Source organism: Arvicanthis niloticus, chromosome 17 (genome assembly GCF_011762505.2).
Source record: "Arvicanthis niloticus isolate mArvNil1 chromosome 17, mArvNil1.pat.X, whole genome shotgun sequence".
Classification (NCBI taxonomy): Eukaryota; Metazoa; Chordata; class Mammalia; order Rodentia; family Muridae; genus Arvicanthis; species Arvicanthis niloticus.
In genome coordinates this window covers 15,102,556-15,127,943 of record NC_047674.1, presented here as the reverse complement: position 1 = coordinate 15,127,943, position 25,388 = coordinate 15,102,556, and the positions used below count along the sequence as shown (strand labels likewise).

Below are 25,388 nucleotides of genomic sequence, written 5' to 3'. Positions count from 1 at the left end.
TCTGAGATGTGGGGGGACAGGAGGGAGCATCTGAGATGGGGAACAGGAGGGAGCATCTGAGATGTGGGAGACAGGAGGGAGCATCTGAGATGTGGGGGGACAGGAGGGAGCATCTGAGATGTGGGGGACAGGAGGGAGCAGCCTGAGATGTTGGGGGACAGGAGGGAGCAGCCTGAGATGTGGGGGAACAGGAGGGAACAGCCTGAGATGTGGGGGGACAGGAAGGAGCAGCCTGAGATGTGGGGGGACAGGAGGGAGCAGCCTGATATGTGGGGGACAGGAGGGAGCAGCTGAGATGTGGGGGACAGGAGGGAACAGCTGAGATATGGGGGGACAGGAGGGAGCAGCCTGAGATGTGGGGGACAGGAGGGAGCAGCTGAGATGTGGGGGACAGGAAGGAGCAGCCTGAGATGTGGGGGGACAGGAGGGAGTATCTGAGATGTGGGGGACAGGAGGGAGCATCTGAGATGTGGGAAGACAGGAGGGAGCATCTGAGATGTGGGGGACAGGAGGGAGCAGCCTGAGATGTGGGGGGACAGGAGGGAGCAGCTGGGGAGTGAACTGCTGGAGTCAGAGGCCTGATGGTGGGGAGGGAGGAGAGATGGAGAGGTAAGAGGGGCCAGAACTCAGACTGCTTGGGACAGACATGATGTTCTTTGCCATCACAGCTTTTTCAAAGACTGGACAGGGGAAGGCATAGATTGATTGTAAAACAAATCAGAAAGAGCATGTGAAAAGATATTCACCTCGATTGGGGCGTGAGCAGTCTAGGAAAACAGTGGAGAGGCAGCACATTGTGACTTTGCATTCAAGTCTAAGGAGAGATCACTGCGGAGTGACCACGTTTTACTTCTCGCACATTTCTTTACCTGTTCTGGGGTTTTGTTGGAAAAGATGAGAGCTGAGCCTCCATCTTCCTCATTGGGGTATTCTGGGAATGTGCCCGTCAAATTCCTGCAGAGGGAAACAGTGTGAGAGCAGAGAGAATAAGATGAGTTTTTTGGTAATGCCCTGCTTGCCAACACATGTGAGTGTACATCAGTTAGGTGATGGATCTTCAGGGTGAGGCTTCCTGTCCCCAAGGCTGGGCAGCATCTCTGAGCCACAGAGGATCAGTGACAAGCAGCCTGAGGTTTCCTGTTAGTCTGAGGTGGACATCTTTCTCTTTCTCTTAGATAGATTCTGTTTTTCTTCCTCTGCCTCCACCCCTCCCCCACTTTAATATCAAGATGCCTTGGGATTTAGTTTCAACAAAGACAGAAACACAAATCATTTCTTCCTGTTTAAAACTTAGGGTAAACACAGAACTTTGAAGCTAAACAGAAGGGAGGAGTCGTACAAATGGCATGTCCAGCAAGTGTCCGAAACACACATGCAGTTGGTTTTAGGAAGTTTGGGGCCCCATGTTTGATAGGGTCCAACAAGTATTTCTTTCTGCAAAAACATAATTTCCCCACAAAGAAAGCAGGCTGTGGAATTTAGTGTGGAGAATTACCAAAGGGGTGTGTGGTCATTATTTAAAAGAGAAACTGAGTTGGACATAAGTGTTAGACTTACTCCATGTGTGGGGAAATAGACTAGCTGCTGAGTTAACAGCCTTTCATTCCCAGAAGCAGAGATCCCAAGTCTTGGAAGAGGTGGTCATGTTTAACTACTTCTCAAACTCATGCCTCAAGATATTCTTCACACTTAACAATTTTTGAGGACCTCTAAGGGTTTCTGTTTATGCAGGCCACACTACTGATATTTACCCTATTAGACATCAAAACTCAGAAAATTCTAAAATATGTATTTTCTAGTTCACTTAAAAATAATAAACCCATTATCAGAGGAGGGAGGTAATTACTGATTTTATCCAGCTCTGAACGCTCTGAGAGACAATAGCTGCAGGCCTAGTAACACATGCCTATGTCTGCAATAGTGGTGCAAATGTCATGGGCGGAACCAACCAGATTCTCATTGAATTTAAGTCCTGCTTCACAAGATGAAACTCATACCTGGCACCATTTCTTAGGCCAAGAACCCAATGGCTAGACAAGTCATAGACCCTAGGAAAGAGCTTAGTGCTATTATTCTGTTAAGTGAAGATGGTATTGAACCAACTCCTAATGACTCAGACCTATAGATTAGTATATCTTTCAACTTTCATTAGAGATGCTTCTATTTGAAGTAGATGGTGATAGTGCTGGCTACTTTTCAGTCAACTGGATACAGGTTAGCATCATCTGAGAGATGGCAACGCTCACCGAGCCTCCAGAAGATCAGTCTATGGGCAAGCCTGTAGAGCATTTTCTTAATCAGCTACTGACTAGGGAGGACCATTCCTGGGTTGTATATAATAATGCTGATCAGGCCAATACGAGCAAGCCAGTAAGCAGCACCTCCCCATGACCCCTGCATCAGCAGCACCTCCCCATGGCCCCTGCATCAGCAGCACCTCCCCATGGCCCCTGCATCAGCTCCTGCCTTCAGGTTATGGTTCTACTTGAATTCCTGTCCTGACTTCCTTCAATGATAGACTACAGTGGGAAGCCTAAGCCATCTGAACCCAACTTGCTTTTGTGTTGTTTCCCCAAGGCAACAGTGACCTTGACGAGGGCAATGATTGACGTAGAGACCCATAACTGTTCAAAGCAAAGAGAAGAAGAGCCTGCAGATTTCTCAGCCCTAAGTGGGACATTCAAGTCACACTCCCTCCTCCCAGGGTTCAGGAATCACTATGAAATAGGGAACCAAGACAGTGTGTAAGACCCAGACGCAGTGGAGGACTACAGGGAGATACAAGGAGACAAAGACACAGGGAGACAGTGCCTTCTGCAAGGTGAGAATATCTGGGCAGCTCAAATGGCCTCGAGGAGTAGAAGAAAAAGGAGAAAACAAAGTCAGGTGGGAAGGAAAAGGGTCGCTGACCTGGGAAGACTCAGGAAGTCGAGATGGGTGTGATCAAAACATATGGTACAAAATCCCGAAAGAACTAAAGCTTAAAAGTAAAAACAAACAAGCAAACAAACAAGTACACACATGCATGCGAGTGTGTGCGCACGCGCGCACACACACACACACACATTTATATGTCCATATATACATATATATATATAATTTTATGAACAATAAATACAGTACTCAAGGCCATAATCTTTCCAAGTCTATTAGAGTCTGGTTTATCGAAAGCTTGCTAGATGCTCCACTCTGCCTCCACGCTTCAATGCTTGCAATATGTTGTGCTAGCTGAGAGTTCAGGAAGAAAATCTGGACTCACACACACCTGTAAGTGTGAAAGGAAGGCCTGTGCTGACAGTCATCCAGGCAGCTTTGAGCATCCCGCTGTGACTCTGCCCTGCAGCTGAATGAGTGCAGTTTCCTGTGGTTGCTTGTGATAAGCAATGACCACGTCAAGGAACCTCCCCTCTGTCACTGAAGCACTGGTCTGGTGGGCCTATCAGGGGTGTCTGGGAATGTTATGCCTTGCTCGTTTAGATGATGGTCCACTTGGTTCTGGACTGGATATAAAGGGAAAAAGTAAGGGCACCTTGGAGTCAGAGGAGAGCAGGTCTCTGTGAGTTCTAAGCCAGCCTTGCCTAGATGGTAAGACTTGCTTCAAGGAAAGAGAGATACAAAAGAGGGAGAAAGTTGTATTTGTGTATTTGGAAACACACATGTATGCACACAGACACAGACACTCAGACACAGGCAAGCCACACACACACACACACAAACATACACACACCCTACCGCCACTACCACCAATGGCACTGCCACCACCAATTAATGAAAAACGAGGTCATGGATTTAAAAGAGAGCAAGGAGGGTGTATGGGAGAGCTTGGGGGAGGAAAGGGAAGGGAGGGATGATGTAATTATAATCTTAAAAAAATAAAGGAGAGAGGGAGAGAGGAGAGAGAGAGAGGGAGAGAGAGGAGTGAGGAGAGAGGGGAGAGGGAAAGAGAGAGGGAGAGAGAGAGGTTGAGCACCAGTGCCATATTAATTTTTTATGCTTCCCAGCTACAGATACCTCTCGCTCCTGCTTCCATCACTTCCCTGCCGCCTCAGATTGTGCCCTCAACTGTGAGCCAGATTCACTTCTCAATCCCTGTTACACAACAGCTGCATTTGGCTTGGAGGTTGCGACAGTTTACCTAACCACGCCCACTCACAAGACTTCTGAAGGTGACTTCATCAGACGACTCTCTGCTTGCGTTGTCAAACCTAGAAGTTTTTAGGGCTCACAACAGATTTAGTGCCTCTGCATATTGGTTTTCATTGCATGTATATGTGTGTCTGTGGGAGCATAGGCTGCCTGTAGGTGCCTTCGAAGCCAGAGGTGTTAGGTCTCCAATAGCTGGAGTTACAGGAGGTTGGTGCTGGGAATTGAACTCAGGTCCCTTGGAAAACCAATACATGATTTTAACTTTAACAGCTGAGCCATGTCTCTAGCCTTGTGGCTTACTTAAAACAAAACAAAACAAAACAAAACAAAACAAAACAAACCCAATGCACACGATCTCATTTTGCAGGTTACCTCTTAATTTTAGAATGTATCAATTTTCATAGTAAGAGTTAATATTAAACTCCATAGTAATTTTTTTTTGGTAAAATAATATTAACTGATTGTACTTTACTCCTTGTAATTTAGGTCCTGAGTGTCCTGAGCATGTTAGAATCAGCTCCAGTGGGCGTGAGAGCTGCAGGGTAGATAGTCTTGCAAGATGGAACAGAGAATGTTCTTTGGGTTCCCATGGTAATTTTGGCATTAAACAGCTGGGGCTTGACAGCTGTGACTGCAGGTGATGCCCTCCTGGAGCCTCCCAGCAGGAACTGAAGACCCCAAATTATACAGTGTCAGGACCCTAAATTATACAGTGTCAGCCCCCAAGACGTTTTTGATTAACAGTGGAAAACAAAGTCTCTGTCTTGGGGAATCCTGTGCCTCTAGCTCCCATCCCCCATGGCACCCTCTCCCCCACAGTACTGGATCCTATGGTTGGTGGAAGCTGCCTTCTCCTGGACACCTGGGCACACGCAGTCACACTACCCGTGGGATCAGAAATCCATAGGTCAGTCCCTGGAATGCTTGGCTGTGCTTCAGAATAAAGCACTGAGTGTGGGGACCTTTTACTGATGGGCACTTGCTTCTTTATATGCTCCTACAGCCAGGTACCCCATCCACCAAAGAGCCACAACCTCCCTGTCACCTCCTGCAGACACACTTCTGTCCTTGAGGGCTTAGCTTTGCTCTTTGGGCTTGACCTCAGGAGCCACTCTTCTTGGGTTCTTTCTCCCTTTAGTCTTGCATCCCTTCTTTACTCCCCCTGACCCTTCTCCCTTCCTCCCCTCCTCATCTGCCACCCTGTGAATCCTGCAGCCCCTCCTTTGGCATGCTCACTTTCCCTAGCTCTCACCTCTTGAACTCAGCTGGGAGAACAGTCCACATCCACGGATTATCCATTAAGATAGTTCTCACAGGTGTGGAGTGTTGAACTGTGGCCCTGACCCCAAAGATGCATTCGTGGAAGTGCTAACTTCAGCACCTTAGGATATGGCCTTGTTGGAAAGGGGATCCTTGCAGCTGTGCTTGGTTAAGACCAGGCTCCACCTCACAGTCTCCAGAAAGAGCCAACCTGCTGACACTCTGGGCTTCCTGCCCAGAACCCAGACGATATATTCCTGCTGCTCGGCCACCCAGATTCAGGACCATAATTATGGAAGTTGGGGCCTAGCATCCTAGTATACAGCTTATGGTCTAGTGTGGGTCTGCTGCCTTCTAAAGGGCATTTCGTCTTGATGCTGTGTCTTAGGGTTTTTATTGCTGTGACTAAAACACTGTCCAGCATAAGCAATGTGGGCAGGAAAGGGTTTATTTTAGCTTACAGTTCCCTACCACAGTCCATCTCTGAGATAAGTGAGGACAGGAACTTAAGCGGGACAGGAACCTGGAGGCAGGAGCTGATGCAGAGGCCATGGAGGGGTGCTGCCTACTTGCTTGCTCCTCATGGCTTACTCAGCCTGCTTTCTTACAGCACCCAGGACCGCCAGCCCCAAATGGCATTACTCACAGTGATCATTACTCACAGTGATCATTACTCACAGTGATCTTGGCTCTCACACATCAGTAATCAATCATCAACCAAGAAAACGCATCACAGGCTTGCCCATGGGCTAATCGGATGGTGTGTTTTCTAAATTGAAGTTCCCTCTTTCCAAAGGACACTCTGGCTTGTGTCAAGTTGACATAAAACTAACCAGCACGCGCTGTATAGCAGTTGAAAGGCACAGCTCTGTTTCTGAAAGGGTTCTCTTGCCCCGGTTTGGTTTCCAGTGCTCTGCGTCTCCCTGCTTCTTCCTCTCTTGCTAAGCACCTTCTCTCTTCCACATACAGTACAGGGAAGTTCCTGCCCCCCCTCTTGGCCTGAATGCTCTGTGGGTTCGCTTTCTCACACAGATCCCCTGTCTTGCCCCGTCTCACAGCTTGGCTCAGCACCTGCGTGCTCGGCTCTTTAACACTGACTCCACTTCCCACCTTTCTCTGGCTCTCACCTCTCCCCGGCACTGACCCAGACCCAGTTGTCCACCCCAAAACCCAGAAGCACACAAGTTCTGAGATTAAGTGTCTGCCACTCAAACCTTCTCACTGCTGTGATGCTCAAACTCTCTTCCGATTGCAGAGCCTCTGTTCTGGATACTCCAAGGTGTGCTCCAGGGAGCACTACCTGGAGTCATTCTCAGCTGTCTCTTTCCCATTGGTTCCATCGTCCTAGTATGTCTTGAGAGTGACTGGTAAACATCACTGCATCAGGCCCAGGATACTGCCTCCAAGCATTCACTTACACCATGATCCGGTCTCTTTCTGTTCTATAGCCCTACCTCAGGTGGCAGGTAAGTGACCCTTTTAAAACACGAGTCATGCTATGTCATTTATTTGCTCAAAGGTCACCATTCTTTCAAAACAAAACTTTTGCCCATATCATCAGGTTAAGCACTGTTCCAACTCACTTAGAACAACTGATACCAGGGACCCTTTTGTTCTTAAAACTGAACTGGTTTGGGCCTTAAGTTACAAGGCTTCTCTGATAACCCTGGCCCATGTGACAGTGCCCACAGGCTCTATTACCCTGACTCCGGTAATAGACCTTTCCCTGCATGTCTAGTTCTGGCTGCTCTGGCTGCTTTCTGGATCCCATTCTCTCAATTGGAAAAATGCATCAAGTGGCCAATTTCTTCCTCATTTTAAATCTGCTTAAATGTCATAGTGTCAGACAGCTCTTGCCTAACTACACTGTATGGCATATGCTGACCAAATGTAATATTTTATCTCATTTTACAACCAAGAAAACCTGTTAGAGGCACACATCCTTGATGAGAGAACACCAAATTACTTTGGGGATGATAACCTGGGTGTCTCTCTCTCTCTCTCTCTCTCTCTCTCTCTCTAGTCTGGAAAATGGTTTAATGGAGGAAAGAATCTTTTCTATTTAAAATGAATTTTGAGGCATAATTTTCTGCACAGTTCTGAGAGGTTCAATATGCTGAGATTGTGCATAATTGTTAAAATTACAGCTTTCCCTCAACTATGATTTCAAAGCCTTGATTATCTTCAATCTTTCACTGTCTTGCTGACATACAGCCGGTAGCATGTGAGACTGCCATTCCAGAATCTGGCCTCCTCCCCATCTCCCTGCCCACTTCCCTTCACCCTCAAATTGCTGCAACAGGCAATTCAAGTGAACATCAGAACCACCAGGTGGTACGATTGATGCAGAAAGCTTCCTGGGAAATAGACAAAGCCAACTCCCTGGACCTACCTATTCACCCTTGTCTATAGAACAAAGCAGGCAATGGGGCAGGGGGGCGAGGAGAGGAGAGAGGAGGAGGAGGAGGAGGAGGAGGAGGAGGAGGAGGAGGAGGAGGAGGAGGAGGAGGAGGAGGAGGAGGAAGAGGAAGAGGAAGAGGAAGAAAAAGAGAGGATGAAGAGGAGGAAGAGGAGGAAGAGGAAGAGAGAGGAGGAGGAAGAGGAAGAGAGAGGAGAGAGGAGGAGGAAGAGGAGGAAGAGGAAGAGAAGGAGGAGGAGGAGGAAGAGGAGGAGGCAGCTGTCAAGGAACAGAAAGCTTGAAAATGGATGCTGTGTTGGTAAAACAAAGCAAACACTGGCATATATTATAGGGATGGCGTTTTCTAAAGCAACCTTTTCAACTTTGAGGGGGCACTTATTGCATATGCATGTTCACATGTGTGCACGTGTGTACTCATGTACTCATGCATATGGAGGTCAGAAACCACCTTTGACGTTGTTGTAACAGGGTCTCCCAGTGGCCTGGAGCTCAGTAGGTAGGCTGGCTGTCCAGTGAGCCCCAGAGATCTCCTGTCTCTCTACTTTTCCCATTTAGGATGTTTGCTACTATTAGGCTGGGAGCCCTGATCATCCCCTGCACAAGCTGGGAACCCCCCGACCCTACCTTCACAGAGACCCCCCAATTCCCTACACCCACCCTCCCACTCCCCCGCCCTCACCTTTTCTTGGAGAAAACTCTGGCCTGACTCGTCATCTCTCCTCACATCCCTGTTCCCGACAACCCACCCAAGAGTGCCCGCCCAGGGGCTCAGTTTCTGACCATGTATGGACACAGTCCCTGCTCCTAGCTGTCATGTCATCACTCCTTGCCCAGGCTCTATAAAACCCCCTTGCTTTGGCCTGGATGTGTGACTTTACCTTCACTACAGTGACTTCATGGTGAGATCTGTGAACCCACCCCAGCTGTCTCCCTATAAACTTGCCCTTATCTACTTTTACTCTGGTCTAATCTGGCTTATATTTACATCACCAAGGGAGAGAAAATGCCTATCAGTTACGTGGATGGGCTCTGCTGTTGGTTCCTGACCTTGCAAGGGGCAAACTTACTGAGCGACTTATCTGCCCCAACCCATGATATTTAAATATCCATGATATTTAAATTCCAGAAATATATGGAGAAAATGAAAACATGACATTTTAGATAGAGATTCTTTAATATTTTAAAGAGGATGAATGTCACCTCCCCATCACTAAGTCCAAGTCACCTCTGGAATGCTGGAAAATGAAACCCAGAAAGCAAGCGGACCAGGCAAGGGGAAGCTGGAGCATTCATCCCTGATGGAAGCCAGGCTCCAGCTTTCTATGCTGTGGTGCCTTGAAGCTTCATTGGGGTGGGATCGATCTAGACAGTAAGTAGCTTTTGGTCTTTCCTTTTCTTCTTCTAGGGCCAATCACAGGGCTTGACCCAGGATGCTCTGACCCCAAATTCTCCAAGGGGACTCCTCCTCCACTGTGACAGTGGCCTCAGGACCTGGCTCTTCCCCTGTTGTCTTGCCTCTCACAGATGTGGTAGTGCCCTGAGCCTGCCTCAGTCTCAGATAAGAACCTCTGGTCAGACACCATGGAGCTGCCCACTCAATATTGGGCCAGCAGGCCTGTTAGTGTCTTTCTTCCCACAGGGGATTTTATACCATGTATATTTGTGTGGCATATATCTGGCTTCTGGAAGACTCAGATAGGACCTAATGCTTTTGCCCTGTCCTGTCCATTAAAGGCCACACCCATGTCCTTCTCAGCTCCAAGGCAGAGGCTACCCTGGGGACTCTGAAGTCCTGTGGGATACAGCAGCCAGCCTGTCCTGCCCTGTACAGACCCACTCAGTCTTCCTCAGCCACTTCAGATTGCATCCTGTGGGCATCTCTGTTAATCATGGCAGACTGTTCTGCAACATCAGATGCTTTGTGCAAGAAATATTTTCCAGGAGTTAAGTTCTCATGGTTTTGAGTGGAGAGAGCAGAGCTGTGTGCACAGTCACCACATTCTTCCTCTCAGTGGGTGTTTGCAGGATGTTGGAAGTGCACCCGGAACTCATCAGTCCCTGAACTGAACACACAGCTCTCTCTGTTAGAAAGACCTGGCATTGGGTGCACCCTGTGCCCTTGTCTTCAGGTTATGACCTGAGGGTGGGCTGGGGCAAGACTGGTGAGTTCTAATCCACTTCAGTATCTCTTTCTTCAACACAGCAAGTAGGAATGACGTGTCAAATCAAATACGCTGCAGAGCAAAGCAGTTTATAATCAAAGTAACTGTCAGACTCGGCTGGTTTCTCTCCTTTCTTAGAGTCTTATTACTAAGTAGACCTCATAATTTTGGCAGTGGTTTTTTCCAATTTTACTTTCAAATATTTACGCTTTTGCGGTGTCTCTTCCAGGACATTAAATTCACTGTTTCTGTTACCAGTCAGCTCTAACAATGTAGTGACTGTAACTATTCTTCTGTGCTGGCTCCCTTTTAAAAAATGCATTTATCAGGAATTACTTCTTCCATCTGTGTCTGTCAGCTTCAGGCCCCCCTCTTAGTCCATTGATCTATGCAGACGCTCTCTTATTAGCGCCAAGTAGTTGTCTTATTTTTCTTTATAATATACTTTAGAATACGTGGCCATTTGTTCTTCCTTGTTGCTCTTAGTTTCGTATTTTAATCCTAATGACTTTAATAATTACATTTCATGTTTAACAAATAATCCTGTTGGGATTTTTAATTGAAACCGTGTTATCCCTATAAATCTCTGGGGGGGGGGTACAATTCATATCTGTCCACCTAGCAAGGAGCAGAGTCCGTCTCTCCATCTCTCCCCGTGGCTTTCTTGCTTCTGACCATCATGGATGGCTCTCATTTTGCACAGCTCTGATGCTGCTCATGCATATGCTTCCCAACAACACTTAACAGTACAGCTTCCTGCTTTCCGTCCAACATTCATTCCTGTTATTTCCCCTTTGTATGAGCCTGGTTATCAATACTCACTCATATCGTGGTGCCAGTTACACACAAGTAGGGACAAAGGTTGTGCCCATTGCCTGTGAAGTGTCTCCACTGAGGACTGAGTATTTTTGATGCATTCACTGGCCCTGCATCTGTTCATTAACAGTGTGTTCACTTAGTATGTGTGGTGTGCTCCACAGTGTCTGCGGCCCTGAGAAAAATCAGCAGGTAGAAGATATAATAGTCTCTTTAAACACGGTTTGCATCTTGTCATGCCTAACTAAATGTCATGACGGTTTATGTCCTTTCTCCTGTGTTTTAGATTTTCAGGCAAGAAGGACACGTTTATCGTGGTTGAAAGCTTTCTCTGCAGCACAAGCAGTAACGATCATGTGGCTTCAGGGATGAGGATAATCAATGCCCAGCTTCCCTGGAGTGTGTAGCTAACTGCATTTGGAAGGACGAATACTAACATTTGAATTGTGCATCTTTTGGAAAGGCCAAAGTGCTTTTGAAGTAACTAAATGATTTGAAGAAATTCTGAATGTACCAGAGAGTAGGAAGTGAGCGATCAAAATGGGATGCACGGGTACCACGGAAGTCCATTCAGTTTTGCCCAGTAAGAAACCAACGGCACGAGCCCCGCCCACTCCCTGCCTGCCCTTCCCCATTGCCTGTAGAATGCAAAGCAAAACACTAGGGACAATTCTGAGAGCAGTAAAGGGTGAGCAGGCTCTCCTGAGCTAGGGTTCCTGGGAAGGAGAGGGAAACCACGTAGCCTTTGACAAAGAGGTGTCCCGGGTGCCTGAGAGTCCAGACATTCTGACACCAGCATAACATGTCACACTTGCCCCCAGGGCCTTTGACAGGACTGTTACAGCTGTGTGTGTGCATGTGTGAGTATGTGTCTATGTGTGTGTGTGTGTGCATGTGAATCTGTGTGTATATGTGTGCAGTATATGTGTGCACACACATGCATGTGTGTATGTTTACATGTATGTCAGAATGTGTATGTGTAGGTTTGAGAGTTTGTATTTCTCTCTTTGTGTATGAGTGTGAGTGTGTGTGTGTGTATGTGTGTGTGTATTGGGGACTAAACCCAGGGCCAAGTCCATGTGTACATTAGGACATACATCTCTATGACTGAGTTACATCTTCAAAGACTTTTGGCTTTATTTGAGCCAAAGTCTTGCTATATTGCCCAGGTTGGCCTTGAACTCACTCTGTAGCCCAGATAGGTCTTGAATTTCAGATCCTCCAGTTCAGCCTCTGCAGTAGCTGGGATTACAGGTCTGTGCCACCAGATCCCTCTCTGCTTTAGGATTTTAAAAAATGGATATAGCGCCAGGTGTGCTGACACACTTATAACACAGCACTGAGGAAACTGAGGCAGGCAAGCACACTGCTCACGTGGATGCCAAGAACGTGAGCTTAGCATAGTCTCACATGGGCCAAGGAGCAGTTGGGAGACTAGAAATATGATAAACAGGATTTGACCAGAAATGATGAAAGCTGTATGGTAGCTGCCACTGGCTACTCTTGTGATGGGGGGAAAAGTAGGAGGTCACCTTGGACTGGCCTGTGGGATGGCTCAGCAGGTAACTCCTCCCACTGCTGCTTCCAGTCAAGCCTAGCAGTCTTGAGTTCAATCCCTGGAACCCACAGGAAGGTGGAAGGAGAAAACTGACTCCACAAAGCTGTCCCCTGACTTCTGTCCATGTGCTATGGCATGTGCACACGCAAACAATAATATAAATTACATAAAAAGATCTCCACTGGGCTGGAGAGATGTCTCAGTGGTTAAGAGCACTGACTGCTCTTCCAGAGGTCCTGAGTTCAATTCCCAGCAACCACATGGTGGCTCACAACCCTCTGTAATGGGATCTGATGCCTTCTTCTGGTGTGTCTGAAAACAGCTACAGTGTACTCATATATATATAATAAATAATTCTTTTCAAACAAACTTCCACTGGGACTGGGGCATTTCCACTTTTGCAAAACTTTAGGTTTGTTGTTTTAAAATAGAACCTTGTGCCCTCTGGGCCATTTTTATATTTCCTTTGACTTTGGAAACTCTACAGTTTACATGTGACCAATGATGGGGCTGATGTTAACTTCTTATAAAATTTATTCATCGACTAATGTTGTCTTTCTCGCTAAAAACGTGATGGACAATGAGTGCTATTTTCCTGTTCTTTTATCTGAGTGAGCTGAAGGAAAACGCTCTGGCCTCGTATTTTTCTGTTAACAAATGGGAGGTGTGGTACTTGGTAAAAGTTGGGGCCTATTAAAAATTTATGGATAGTGTCAAAAATTCTCATACAAATGTGCAAATGGCCAGTCTGGAGTTCACAGTGATTTAGAAAGCAGAACTCCTTGAATGATAAATTTCCCCCTGAGGCCCGACACCAAGCTTCGACGGGTCTCACCGTCTCAGACGTGCAGGACAGAGATTTATCTGTGTTTCATCAAGTATGAAAAATATATGGATGGAGGGGTTTCCGGCCGGTCCCCCCCACCCCCAGTCATCCAGCCACCTCCATTAATGTCAGCAGCCCCATAAATTTCTCCCGAGTTCTAAAGTAAGCAGCTTGTGCCACTGCACAGAAGCCTCCAAAGGTGTCACTTGCTGCCCATAAATTCACAGGCACTCAATAAAGGCAATGGACTACACATGGACTTGATTATGTGGCCTCCTTGGGACATCACCAAGTGGACCTGTGCTCAGAAGAGACCAGGAGAGCCCTGTGCACCCAGCCTCTTGATCCCATAGTGCTGGATAGGAGAATCAATCTATTCACAGACACCTTAGTCTTATTAGTGGATGTTATTACCGTATCGTAAGTCAGGATCAAGACTTCCTTCTTGGTCCAAGAATATCATCTTGAATTCTGCTCCTGTTTGAGTGCGACAAACCTCCCCCAAACCCATACAGCCAGCCTGCTCTCCCCTTTCAAATTTAATTAAAAGGACCAATACATTAGGGGGTTACTTGAGAATCTATGTTGGCTTGCTCCTCGGTTAAGAAAGTGACAAACAGGTTTTATTTCTGTTTTCCTATCCCAAATGCAGTTTATGTGGGAGAATCAGTACTCAGGACAGAGCTGACCCTGCCAGGATGAAAGCGAAGGTCTTTCTTCACTGTCTCCCATTCCCTTCAAGACATGGCTTGAAGCCCAGCCAGAGTCCTCCATGACCCTTCCTCATCAGAAGGAACTTTGTCTGTCCTGCCCTTTTTCAACCTCCTTTGCTTGTTTGATCAAGTGTCAAGTGTGTGTCACTATATTTATGAAACATGAAGGTGTGTGGCTGTTTGTGTCCAAGCAGTGTCTACACAAAGCCATGAAGTGCAAGGATAAAGGGCTTCTGTCTGTTCCAAACTGCAAGACCCTGAGTGTGAAAACCCATTCCGTGTTCTGTCCCTAAAGTTCTCAGTCCCCTCAAGGAGGTGGCCCCACTGCCATCCTACTTCCTGGTACATACACACACTGCAGGAGAAATACTTAGATCTGAGGGCTCCCACACCTAAGCCTAAGGCACACCTTCATTCTTTGGTGGTGTTTAGTCACACTTGGAGACAGGAGCTATGCTGAGGGCAGTGGTAAGTAGGACTGGTGACCAGCATGCTTTTGAGAAGCCACTATCAGGGAAAGAGTGCTCTGTCCTTGCAGTCTGTGGGGTACACTGAGAATGCAAAGGGCCCATGGCTTGTTTCTGGGCCTGTTTATGGGTCTAGGCAAAGGGAATTAGCATACTGCATTTGCTGAAGAGCCTAGTGTCTATCTTTCATTGAGCCCTACTGAAGACTAAAAGAGCCCCTAGGTGCTGGGTGCTCTTTATTTGACTTACTGTGATGATCCACATCAAAATATATGGTTTCACATGGGCTATGAACCTGTCCCCGAGGCCTGAACCTTGAGTTCCTACCTGCCCTTCTCATGCCCCTGTTGAACCTCATATATTTTCCATGGAAACGATGGCAGAGAGGAAGATAACTTGGCCTCTTACTTGAATAAGCCACATGTGTTTGCCTCTCCTCTGCTGACGGCAGCTGCTTTTGAGAATTCACTGAATATGTAATTACACAAAGAATCCACAATAACAAGCCCTAGACTCATCTCTCCATGTGTGACCATCCCCCTGTCTTCCTCAGACTTCTGCTACATTCTGAACGTACCTCAGGATCCCTGTGGAAAAATACAGAAAACAGGAAGGAAAAAAAAAAATCAAATATAGCTGGGATTCCCAGCCATCCAGAGGGCATTTGACAGGAGCAGGCTGGTGGCTTCTTTTCATGTCACTGAAAGTTCTCAGAAGGAAGCTTTGCCCTTTCCCTGGAGACCACCCTGGAGCTACAGAATGCTCACATTTCTAAAGGTCTCTCCCCTCCATCTAGAAGCTTCTCTATCTGCTAGTCACTAGGTGGACTTCTAGCCAAGTTGTCTAACTTCCACAAGCCCACAGTGTCTCATGGGACAAGCCACAACTGGCTTTCTCAAATCCCAGAATTCTCCTCCTTCTCTTCTCTCCTCACCCAGCTTTCTCTCTCAGTGGCTCGCTCTTTTCCTTTTAAGTACATTGCATGGAGACATGAAGCTGCCGAGGGAAGAGGAGGAGTTAGGAGTGAGGAAAGACCTGGGCTCCCAGGTGAGACCTAATGAGTCCATGGCTGTGGGCACCATTATGGCTTGTGTGTTTGAACACTCAGTTCCCACCTGTGGTGCTGTTTCAGAAGGCTTTAGGACCTTTAAAAGGTGGTGCATCATGGGAGGAAGTAGTCACTGAATGTGAGCTCTGAGAATTGATAGCCTGGCTTCACTTTTTGACTGTTGTCTCTCTACTTCCTGTCTGCAAGCTCCCTTACTCTCCCACTCCCATGCCTTCTCTACCATGAGTGATTTTCTCCTCAAATTGAAAGTCAAAATAAGCCATTCCTCTTTTAGGTTGCTTCTTGCCAGCCAGCAAATTTCTGTTCTCAGCCTGACCATCACAGGGTCCAAGCATGAAGACTCTGCATTGATAGAGTCCCCAATGCATGATGGGAGGGAGAAGACAGGTCCCTGCACCTAAAGTCTCTCCGACTTAAAAATACCAAAGCTTAATGCACAGAACTGTGCACTTAAGATGGGGTGTGGGAAACGGACTTAATGTCATTTAAACTATAATTTTTAAAACACAAAAACTCCCAAATGACCGAAACCCCCTCCAGAAAGAATGCACATCTGCAGGTGATCCCAGACAAGCTGCTCTCCTGCCCCGAGGCCTGAGCACATTCCACACTTGCTGTTTTGTGACACGGACCCTTTTATGACCCCTCTCCCATCTGCATCTACCCCTCCCTCTCAGACCTTCCCCTCTCAGACCTTCCCCTCTGCACCGCCCACCACCAGCCGATCTATCCTTTGTAGGTTGGTAGGCAGCGCTGTGACTAAGGGGCCACAAAATGTGCCTATGGCTGTGGATGTCAGAGTACTAGACCTAGGGATGAAACATGGGGTGCCACAGATGCAACAAATGTTCTGAACCATAAGTTGTGTGTCTGATGGAGTGCCATGTGTCCACATTATTCTGATTGTGTCATATTTATCTATCTATCCTAATCTATCCTGTTCATGAAGTAGGCATTAAGACTGTCCCCACCACCAATGTACATTTAGACGAGGGAGCAAATACAGAGAGAGCAGGTATGGCTCAAGGTCACAAAGACTTAAAGTGGTAGAGTGGAGATTTGAACCCATGCAGCCTCTACTCTAGAATCTCCACTCCCAGATTAGTTCGAAAGCTTGTGTGTATAGGCAACATTCACAGTATGTTTGCTTGTTGTCTATACAGGATGCATCGTTGCATCATAACATTAACAGGCAGTGGTGGTGGCGACATCTCCAGCCACATGACCACACTGCTGAGGTCCAGTTTACTCTCCAGAGTCATTTCATTTGACCTTCACAATGACAATTGTATCTACTGGAAAAACAACATAAGCCTGTATACAATTCACAGCACTCTTTGGTTTGAATGTCAAATGTCACCCATAAACTCATGTTTCAAACACTTGGTCCCCAGCTGGTGACACTAAAGGCTGTGGAACCTTTAGGATGTGGAGCTTCAGTGGAGGTAGTTCAACAGGGGTGGACCTCGAGGGTTCTGAGTCCTGCTGTATTTCATTTTTGCTTCCTGCTTTTCGACTGCAGACGCAGTATGTCCAGCCATATCCAAGGCTCACCTGCCACATCTTCCCAGTTACAACACATGTGTCCCCTCAAATTGTGAATCACAGGGAGAAGTTCTTCTCTTAAATTCCTTCTTGTTAGGCACTTGATCACAGCAATGAGAATAGTAGCATGAGAGTCTGCAGAAATGTCCCTGGAGAGGCCATCAGGCTGGTCTGACTCCTACACTGTAGCCCCCTTTGAAAGGCTCCCTGGAAGTCAGAGCACCTTTAAACAAAGTGCCATTTAGTTTTAACTGTTGCCACAACCTAGAATAACCTGAGAAGAAAGCCTCAATGTGGAATTGTCCAGATCAGGTTGGTTTGTGGGCCTGTCTCTGGGGAATTGTCTTAATTATTACTTGACCCAAACCCACTATGGGTGGCACTACTCCTTAGGCTGGGTCCTGAACTGTACATGTTAAGAGAAAGCAGTGGAAGCTTAGAGCAGAAGCAGGGAACTTGGGTGCATTGTCTCCCCAAACCCCCTCTCTTTTGGTTTTTTTTTTTTTTTTTTTTTTTTTTTGTGAGATAGGATTTCTTTATGTACAGAGCCCTGGCTGACCTGGAACTCATTCTGTAGACCAGGCTGGCCTTGAACTCACAGAGATCTGCCTGCCACTGCCTCTCCAGTACTGAGATTAAAGGCATGTGCCACCATGCCAGCTGTATTAGTTTTCTTTGTTCTTGAGTGGATATGATATGATCAATTGCTTCAAGCTCCTGCCTTGGTGACTTCTCTGCCATGATGGACCTAGGATTATAATACAAATAAAACTTCTATCCTTCTATCCTATGCTTCATGTCAGGGTGCTCATTCACAGCAACAGAAATTAAACCAAGTCATTCAGCAATGAACTGCAGAAATACCATAAGGCATCCAAACTGTCTTGGGGTTTTCGTTTGTAAGACCTATAATTAGTCCCAGTTTTCTGGTGATGAAGGCCACTTACATGGTGCTGATGGAAGGAGGAAAGACTGTTGCATCTTCAGGGGTGAGAGTCCCTGTTCCATAGACTGGCTGTGGGTGTTGTGGCCAAGTTAGGTCTCAGTTGTGCATTGGAGGAAGCTATGGCTAAGACCCCTTCATAAGACTTCGGGATAAAATTCACAGTTGAGTCAAGAAACTCAACACAGTGCATGGTGGACTCAAGTGAAGACACACACCAAGTATAGCAAGTGCTGTCTGGAAACATCCCCCATGGTTGTACTTCTCAACATGGTAGCCACTAGGGACATGTGGTTGTCTAAACCTGCATTCAAATTAAATAAAATGAAGTAAGCAGCTGCTACTCAACTATGTCCCTTAAATGCAAAGTTGGAAAGCATGTTAAAGTGGAAAGTGCATTTAATATACCTGCCCTGCCACTTGTCCCAGATGGACCACACAGCACAGCACAGATTGCCCATGAGGTCATGGGGCTGACTGGGAGTTGTGCCCCTGTCTCCAACTCCCTGCTACTACTCATGACTGCCCATCACCAAGGATCAGAGGACATAGCTCTAGCCAAGAACAAGGTCCATGTTTAATTTAGGAAAGCGGTTTCTTCTGGATGTGCCCTGCTTTACACAGAGCCAAGCTGAGCCTTTGTAAGTTGGAGCCAGTTCACATAGCCCGACTAAGACTTCTACTACTGTGCTTAGCTGTCAGAACCTAGAGCATTTCCAGTGCTGCAGAGAGTCCTGTTAGATGGTAACTGTGTAGACCAACCCAAAGTCCTGTAGTTTGGTCCTCATTATTCTGCCTGTGGGTGGAAAGAATGCAGTGCCATCTCACAGGGCTGTGAGTATGTGGTGGGCTGAACAGTGAACTCTAAAGACCCTTGTCCTAAACCCAGGAGTCTATGATACTGTACATGTTCTGGAAGATGTGACTGAACATCTGGTAGGGGGTTTCTGTATCTTGTGATATTCCTTCTGTGTTGTCCTCAGTACTGTGCAAAACATGCAGAGTGGTCACAGACACACAGAGGAGAGGGTAATGTGACCACTGATGTAAGGTGAAGTGACCTAGACACATAAGCCAAGGAGTGGCAGCCACCACCAGGGGTTGGAAGAAACAATGACTGGGTCATCCTTGGAGTGTCTACAGCTCTGCTTTTTCACCTCAGACCTCCAATGTCCAGTTAAATCACCAAGATGGCAGATTTAATCCAACAACAACAGCAAAGCAACACAGAGGCAACAAGTTCATATGTAAAGCATTCTGGATGTAGAATAAGTAATTGGGCAATAATAGTCTCTCCCTTCTCCCTGAATGCACACAGACCTGATGTACCTAGTCACTAAGATGGCTATGATTACAAGTGAGATCCTGGGAGTTACAGTGGAGAATCACACATCGGAGTTTTGACCCTGAGGCTAGGAGGAGGGAAAAAGGCAAAATCCAGGAAGTTGGTTATTCCTTGACCAATCTGAAGTAGCCTCTAACTGGTTATGCTTCCCAGACTGACCTCTTTAAATAGCCCTTATTACAAATACACCAAAGATGATGCACACACAGCTGCACTCTAAAGAAGACCCTAGGGCCTTACAGTGTAAAAGAGGGAGAGAAGACAAGGCAAAGGAGAGGTGTGGAAGGTCTCTGGCAAGGGGGGGATTGCTTCCTAAAGATAATAATGACAAATGAAAACTCAGACAGTCATTATTCTAATAATACACCGGAGCTTAAGGATCTTTAATATTTATATATGTGTATATGAATATTAAATATATAAATATAAATATATGAATATATTATGTAGATAGATGATATATTTTATATAAATTATATTCATATATTTATATAAGTTATATAAATATATATGAATATTTTATATGAATATATAAACATGTAATATATTATATATGTAATTCACACACACACACACACACACACACACACACACACACACACACACATCAGAGATCCCTCAAAGAAGAAAATCCCTGACACCATGACACACAGAAATAGAAGCAAGTAAATGGCAGAACAGCTCAGAGAAGAACAACAAACAAAAACACCTCAAATAAGTTGGGGGTGCACACCTGTAACCCTGGTACTGAAGAGGCTGAGACAGGAGGATCTGGAATTCAAGGCTATCCTGGGCTGCATAGATAGACTCTGTCTCAAAACAAAAACAAAAAATGAAAAGTATTCCCCAACCTCTAAATAATCAAATTAATACAAATTCCAAGATCACTTGATAACCATTTTTTTTACCAGCTCTGCAAAATATTAAAAAGATTACACTCAGTTTATTAACCAGTGCACCCATGCAATTCAATGCCAAGCATTCATTAAAAAAAAATATTTTGGAAAGCATTACAAGGCCGTGGGAAAGTTCAATGTTGAAGTTTTAAACATTAGCAAAAATATGAATAAATAAAGCTACTTAAAACATATATTGGAGGGAAAAGAGACAGGAAGGAATGCCACCAAGAAATGTTCACAGTAGCTGTCTGTTTGTTGAAACTATACATAGGTTACATTTTCTTCATTAAACGCTACCTCAAATGAACAGGTGTTATTTTTGAAGTTTAACTTCTCAGTGGGAGGCACCGGTGTAGGGAGAGAATAAGGACTGAAAACAACTAAGTCATTATATTCATGTGTGAAACTGTCTGATAATTTTTAAAAACTATCTAAAATATCTTAAAAGTTGGCTTAAAAAAAAAAACCAAATAATCAGAAGGTGTGGTAAGGCACACCTGTTACCCAGCCCCTGGGAGGTCAACATGGCCCTCAGCAACACGTTGAGTTAGAGCCTGTGCGAGCTGACCAGATGAGCTGAGAGAGGGTGTTTGTCCCTTACAGCTTCTCATGATCGCCTGACCTGCCCCTGAACATCTTTGGGGATTTATTCTGAGAACTGACCGTATTCTGCACTTCAGAAAGACAATATTTGCTTTTATTTGCCTCTGATTCAAAAAAGCAAGGCGAAGGCTCTTTATCAAAGCCCATCAGATGACTTTAATCGAATTATGAAAATAAATTTGCCCTCGACCTTACACATTACTTCAAAAAAGAGGAATTTTTATGCCTTTGTGAATTCTGCCCAATGTACCCACGAGGGGACCTCTGACCAGCCCCTGGACGATGGGGTCAGCGACACCAGGAGGAAGTGTCCTCAGAGGACCCACCAGCTGCATTTTCAAAGAATCTCATAAATGCTGAAATAACAGCGAGTTCCCAGAGTGACAGCCAGGGTCTCTCGGAACTCAGGTAGGGAAGATGCCTCAACTCAGTTGCCATCCTACCTAATTCTGCATCAGGAACAACAGCCAAGCCTGTGATGAAGACATGCTAGTAAACTATTTCCCTAAAACCCGAGTGTCCTAAATATTTTTAAATCAATGCAAGCAGATTGCCTCCCCACCAAATGTATTTTTGACTGTTTTTTTAAAATTGTAAAAACAATACTTTTTATAGAAACAAAAGAGTTCTCTTAGTACAGAAGACAGATGGATTCTACAGTGACCCCTCCCCCAGAGCCTGACTGGAGGCAGCCTTCACTTTCTGCTGCACTCCCCAAAAGCTTCCTACACATGTGCACAAAAAAGCTTAAGGTGCTCCACATGTTGTGGGCACTGCAGCCCCCTTATCTGCACTTCTGCCCTCTGTGGTTTTGCCTGTGACCTGCTGTCAACTGTGATCTGAAAACACTTAGTATAGGATTCCAGAATAAACAGTTTGTGCCTTTTAAACGGTGTACCATTTGGAGTAGTGTGATAGAACAGTGTGCTGTGCTATCCCACATATTCTGTACACTACTGCTACTACCACGCGCGTGAGCACGCATGCATGCACGCGCACACACACGCACACACATGCACACATGCACACACACGCACACACACAATCTAGAAGCTTCATGGTGTCCAGTCATGAAGGAGGTTTGGGCATCTAGAGCTCTGTGTGTGTGTGTGTGTGTGTGTGTGTGTGTGTGTGTACACCTGTGATGGACACACAACAGTAAACTCACTCAACCTACCACCTCATTTTCCATCACATGACCCAGTATTAAGGTGCTATTTAAAGGGTGTCTGTCCATGTGTATTGTCTGCTCATTCTTTGCCCAGGCACTGTTCTGGGTGTTTGAAGGTCAGCTCTTTATGTATACAGGCAGGCTCCATAAGAAGAGAAGTCATGCAAGATTCTTGAAATCTGAACTGATCACACATCATGTATAAAACACAGTTGACCGGAGGAGGCTATTTTAGACCAGAACTCCAAATGGTAAACCATTTAAAGGCATGAACTGTTTATTCTGGACACCTGACACCCACCATGAAGTTTTGGGTGACTTCATGAAGGGAACAAGTATTTGATTTCCACATGACGTCAGTATAGGGAGGTGAAAAGCAGTTATGGACAGAGATTGGCTGTTTAGCTTTTGGAACAACACCCCTCCCACCTACGCACCCCCAGTGCCCTGCCCCCCATTGTTGTTTCCTGGGAGCCTCTCTATGTCCCTTGCCTCATGGGCCTCAACAGTGACAAGCAAGTGGATGCTGAAACAGAGGAAGGTGAGTTCCCATCAGTAGCCCTGGGCTCTTTTTCTGTAAAGGGTCTTACTAAATTCAAACCAGGAGGACTCCCAGATGTCTGCTCACAGCCTGCCTCCCCCACCCCTGCATCCCCCTCTCTCCCTGGTTTGATTTTATTTTTTTAAAAAAATTGATTTTTCTATTTCCGACCATTCAGTTCTCCAATCCCAATGAGCTGACCAGTGTTGTCGTGTTGAGTGTCTCAGGACCTTATATTGCAATGATGCAGCACCCTGACATGGGAAGAGATGTCTGAATCTCTTTCCTCAGCACCTGATCATGACAGAGAACCCTTAATTCTTCTCCCTTGAGATTAAACATACTTAAAACTGTTCCAGCAAACAAGTCTTAGACCGTTTATCATTTCATTTAAAAGCAGTAGGAAGTCTAATATAAGAACAGGTCTGGGGCCTTGGCCTACAAACTCCTAGTGACATATCATTTAGGGAATCCTAGGTCCCAGCACTCACAGCTGGCTCCTAGACTGAGGGTGTGCCAGAGTCTGAGAGCCCGAAGTGATAGATCACTGGTTCCCAATGGAGAGGCAGTCAGACCTGACTATTTCCCGTTCCCTGGGCTTTAGACACACCTGGCTGTCCAGACACCCTACCTATCACATTCTATTTTATGCGGTCACAGAGTAGTGCATGGGCCATATTTCCATATTATAAAAAGCAAACACAGGCCAAGAACCAATTTAATTAAAAACATTTCTGAATCCCCAGCGATAATATTTGAGTTTTTAAAAATGAAGTCAAGACACCTCACATGTCCATACTGGATGCCTTGGTGTCCAAGAATACAACAAGCCAGGTGGTCCCTCATGTTTATAATCCCAGGACTCCAGAGCTGAAGCAAGAGGTTTCCTTTAAATTCAAACCTGGCTTGGACTAAACAATGAGACCTTTTCACAAAAACAAAATAAACAAACGAACAACAAAACCAAAGGAAGGAGCTGAGCCACCCATGAGGAGACCCATCACCTGCATTCAATGAACCACTGCCGGATCTGGTCCTGAAGTTGCTCCTTGATGTCCGGGCCTTCCAGCATCCTCAGGTCCTCTTTGATATTGATTAGGGCTTCCTGGTAGTCTTGTTCATGTTTTAGCTGTACCTCGTTCCGTAGACTCGACACTTGTTCGGACTGGACAATGGCATCACTGACTTCGTTGAAGAGAGGGGGTGGTTTCTGGAAATAAACCCCCCCAAAAGTTGAGACGCTAAAAGTCACAGGACTGCAGAAAACATGAGAAGCAAATCAAATGGGTTGTCTTTGGAGGAATCTTACCACAGACACATTTTTTAAAAATATATCTAGAGCATAAGATCAAAACTGGTGTGAGCACCTGAGGAGCTCACACACTGTGGAGGAGAGATGACACATGCCACCTCACGCACAGATGTGGGTCCAAGGCAGCCAGAACCCACCAATTATGAACAAAATTCTGAGGTAAAAGAACTCTTATATTTTAAGTCGATCATCTCAGATATTGTTATAATGACAGAAAAATTACTACATTCAGTAAGCCTAAAAAACATTCCCTACACTTCAGAAACTAAAGTTTTCCCCAATCTTCTTGATCAGAGGAGGAAGGAGAATGCAGAAGAGGGAAGTGTTTGTCACAAAACCTACTTAAAGGAGTTGTATTCTGCTTATTCAGAATGACCTAAACATCAACTCTGAAAATCAACTCCGGACTCTCCAAAGAAAGACATTATGCAGCTTAATTCCGAAATACATCCCAACACATCTTATAGAAGTTCTTCTTCCACATCTGTCAATCAGCAGATCTGGAAACAGTCCGTGTGGAGCATCTTCTGGCTCCCGTGTCCGAGCCACACCCAGCATCTGCACAAAGTTGTAGATAGACATTCTTCAAATGGTGTTAGGATAAAATTCAGTTCATCTGAAGCCCCAAGAGAGCAAAATCGGGTAGATCAGCCTGTATGACTATGCAGCCATCTATCCAAGGACGATGCTGTAATGGATAGGGTATGCAGAAGGAGTCAAGCCTGGCTCTTACCATCCCCCAGATCATAAATAGGAGAGCAGAGGACAGGACTCCTGTACAGGGGAAGAACCCGCCCGCCCTCTAGAGACATCCAGAGGTTCAACCGAGGCTCTCAAGTCAAAAGCACAGTAATGTGGTACTAAAGGTAGCCTTCCATGGGTTTTGAGAGCCAGAGTCCATTCTTTGGAAATTTGCATGTTGATGTTAAACACGGGTATCTTTAAATCTTAAATTGTAAGAAACAATTGAAGTCAATTATGTTGCTAAACCACGCTTGCGATACTCAGAACTCAGAACAAAGATCTTCTGAACTCCTTTCCCGCCATGTGCGCTCTTCTGGGTATTTATATCTGTTGTCTCTCTGGCAACGCCTGCTGCAATACTTTGAGTAACTTCTTAACTGTCTGGGGGAGTAGCTCTCGGCAGTTCCAGGCGACAGTGTGTTAGCCAGTGGGCTGAAGGGTTTGGCGCTGAGGTCACAGGCAGATCAAAGGCCAGATTCAGTTGTTATCATGGCCACTGGGTAAAACAAGCTTCCTCGTATGTGCATACACACATGCACACACGCATGTACGCAACCTAAGGAACACTTCTGGACCTCCATGGGGGACAGATTGTTTCACCTCTGCATCTTCTAGAGTTTAGAATCCTTAAAACCAATCAATCAAGTGAAATAGAAGAGGAAGCTATACATGTAATACTTTATAAATGCACCCACTAGAAACGTTAAGAAATGATCCAATTTTCTCCTTTAGTATAAAAGAGAATTAGGGACAAACAGTATACTTTTTGTTAAGATGAGAATGCCCTAAAATACATGAAGAGTGAATCTGGAGTGAGAATTGCAAAATCTTTTCTTTCTTTCTTTTTTC

General features: G+C 45.7%; 1 protein-coding gene across 2 annotated transcripts in view; it reads right to left on the bottom strand.

Moving 5' to 3' along the window:
* The window catches only part of Drc11 (dynein regulatory complex subunit 11), a 107,203-nt gene that overhangs the window by 60,858 nt on the left and 20,957 nt on the right, over window positions 1-25,388 (bottom strand). For both annotated transcript variants that reach the window (XM_034521801.1, XM_076914822.1), the window contains exons 6-7: window positions 23,488-23,693; window positions 870-954 (exon numbers count right to left, since the gene is read on the bottom strand). In XM_034521801.1, the coding sequence (XP_034377692.1) occupies window positions 870-954; window positions 23,488-23,693 (291 nt within the window). The remainder of the gene's footprint in view (window positions 1-869; window positions 955-23,487; window positions 23,694-25,388) is intronic.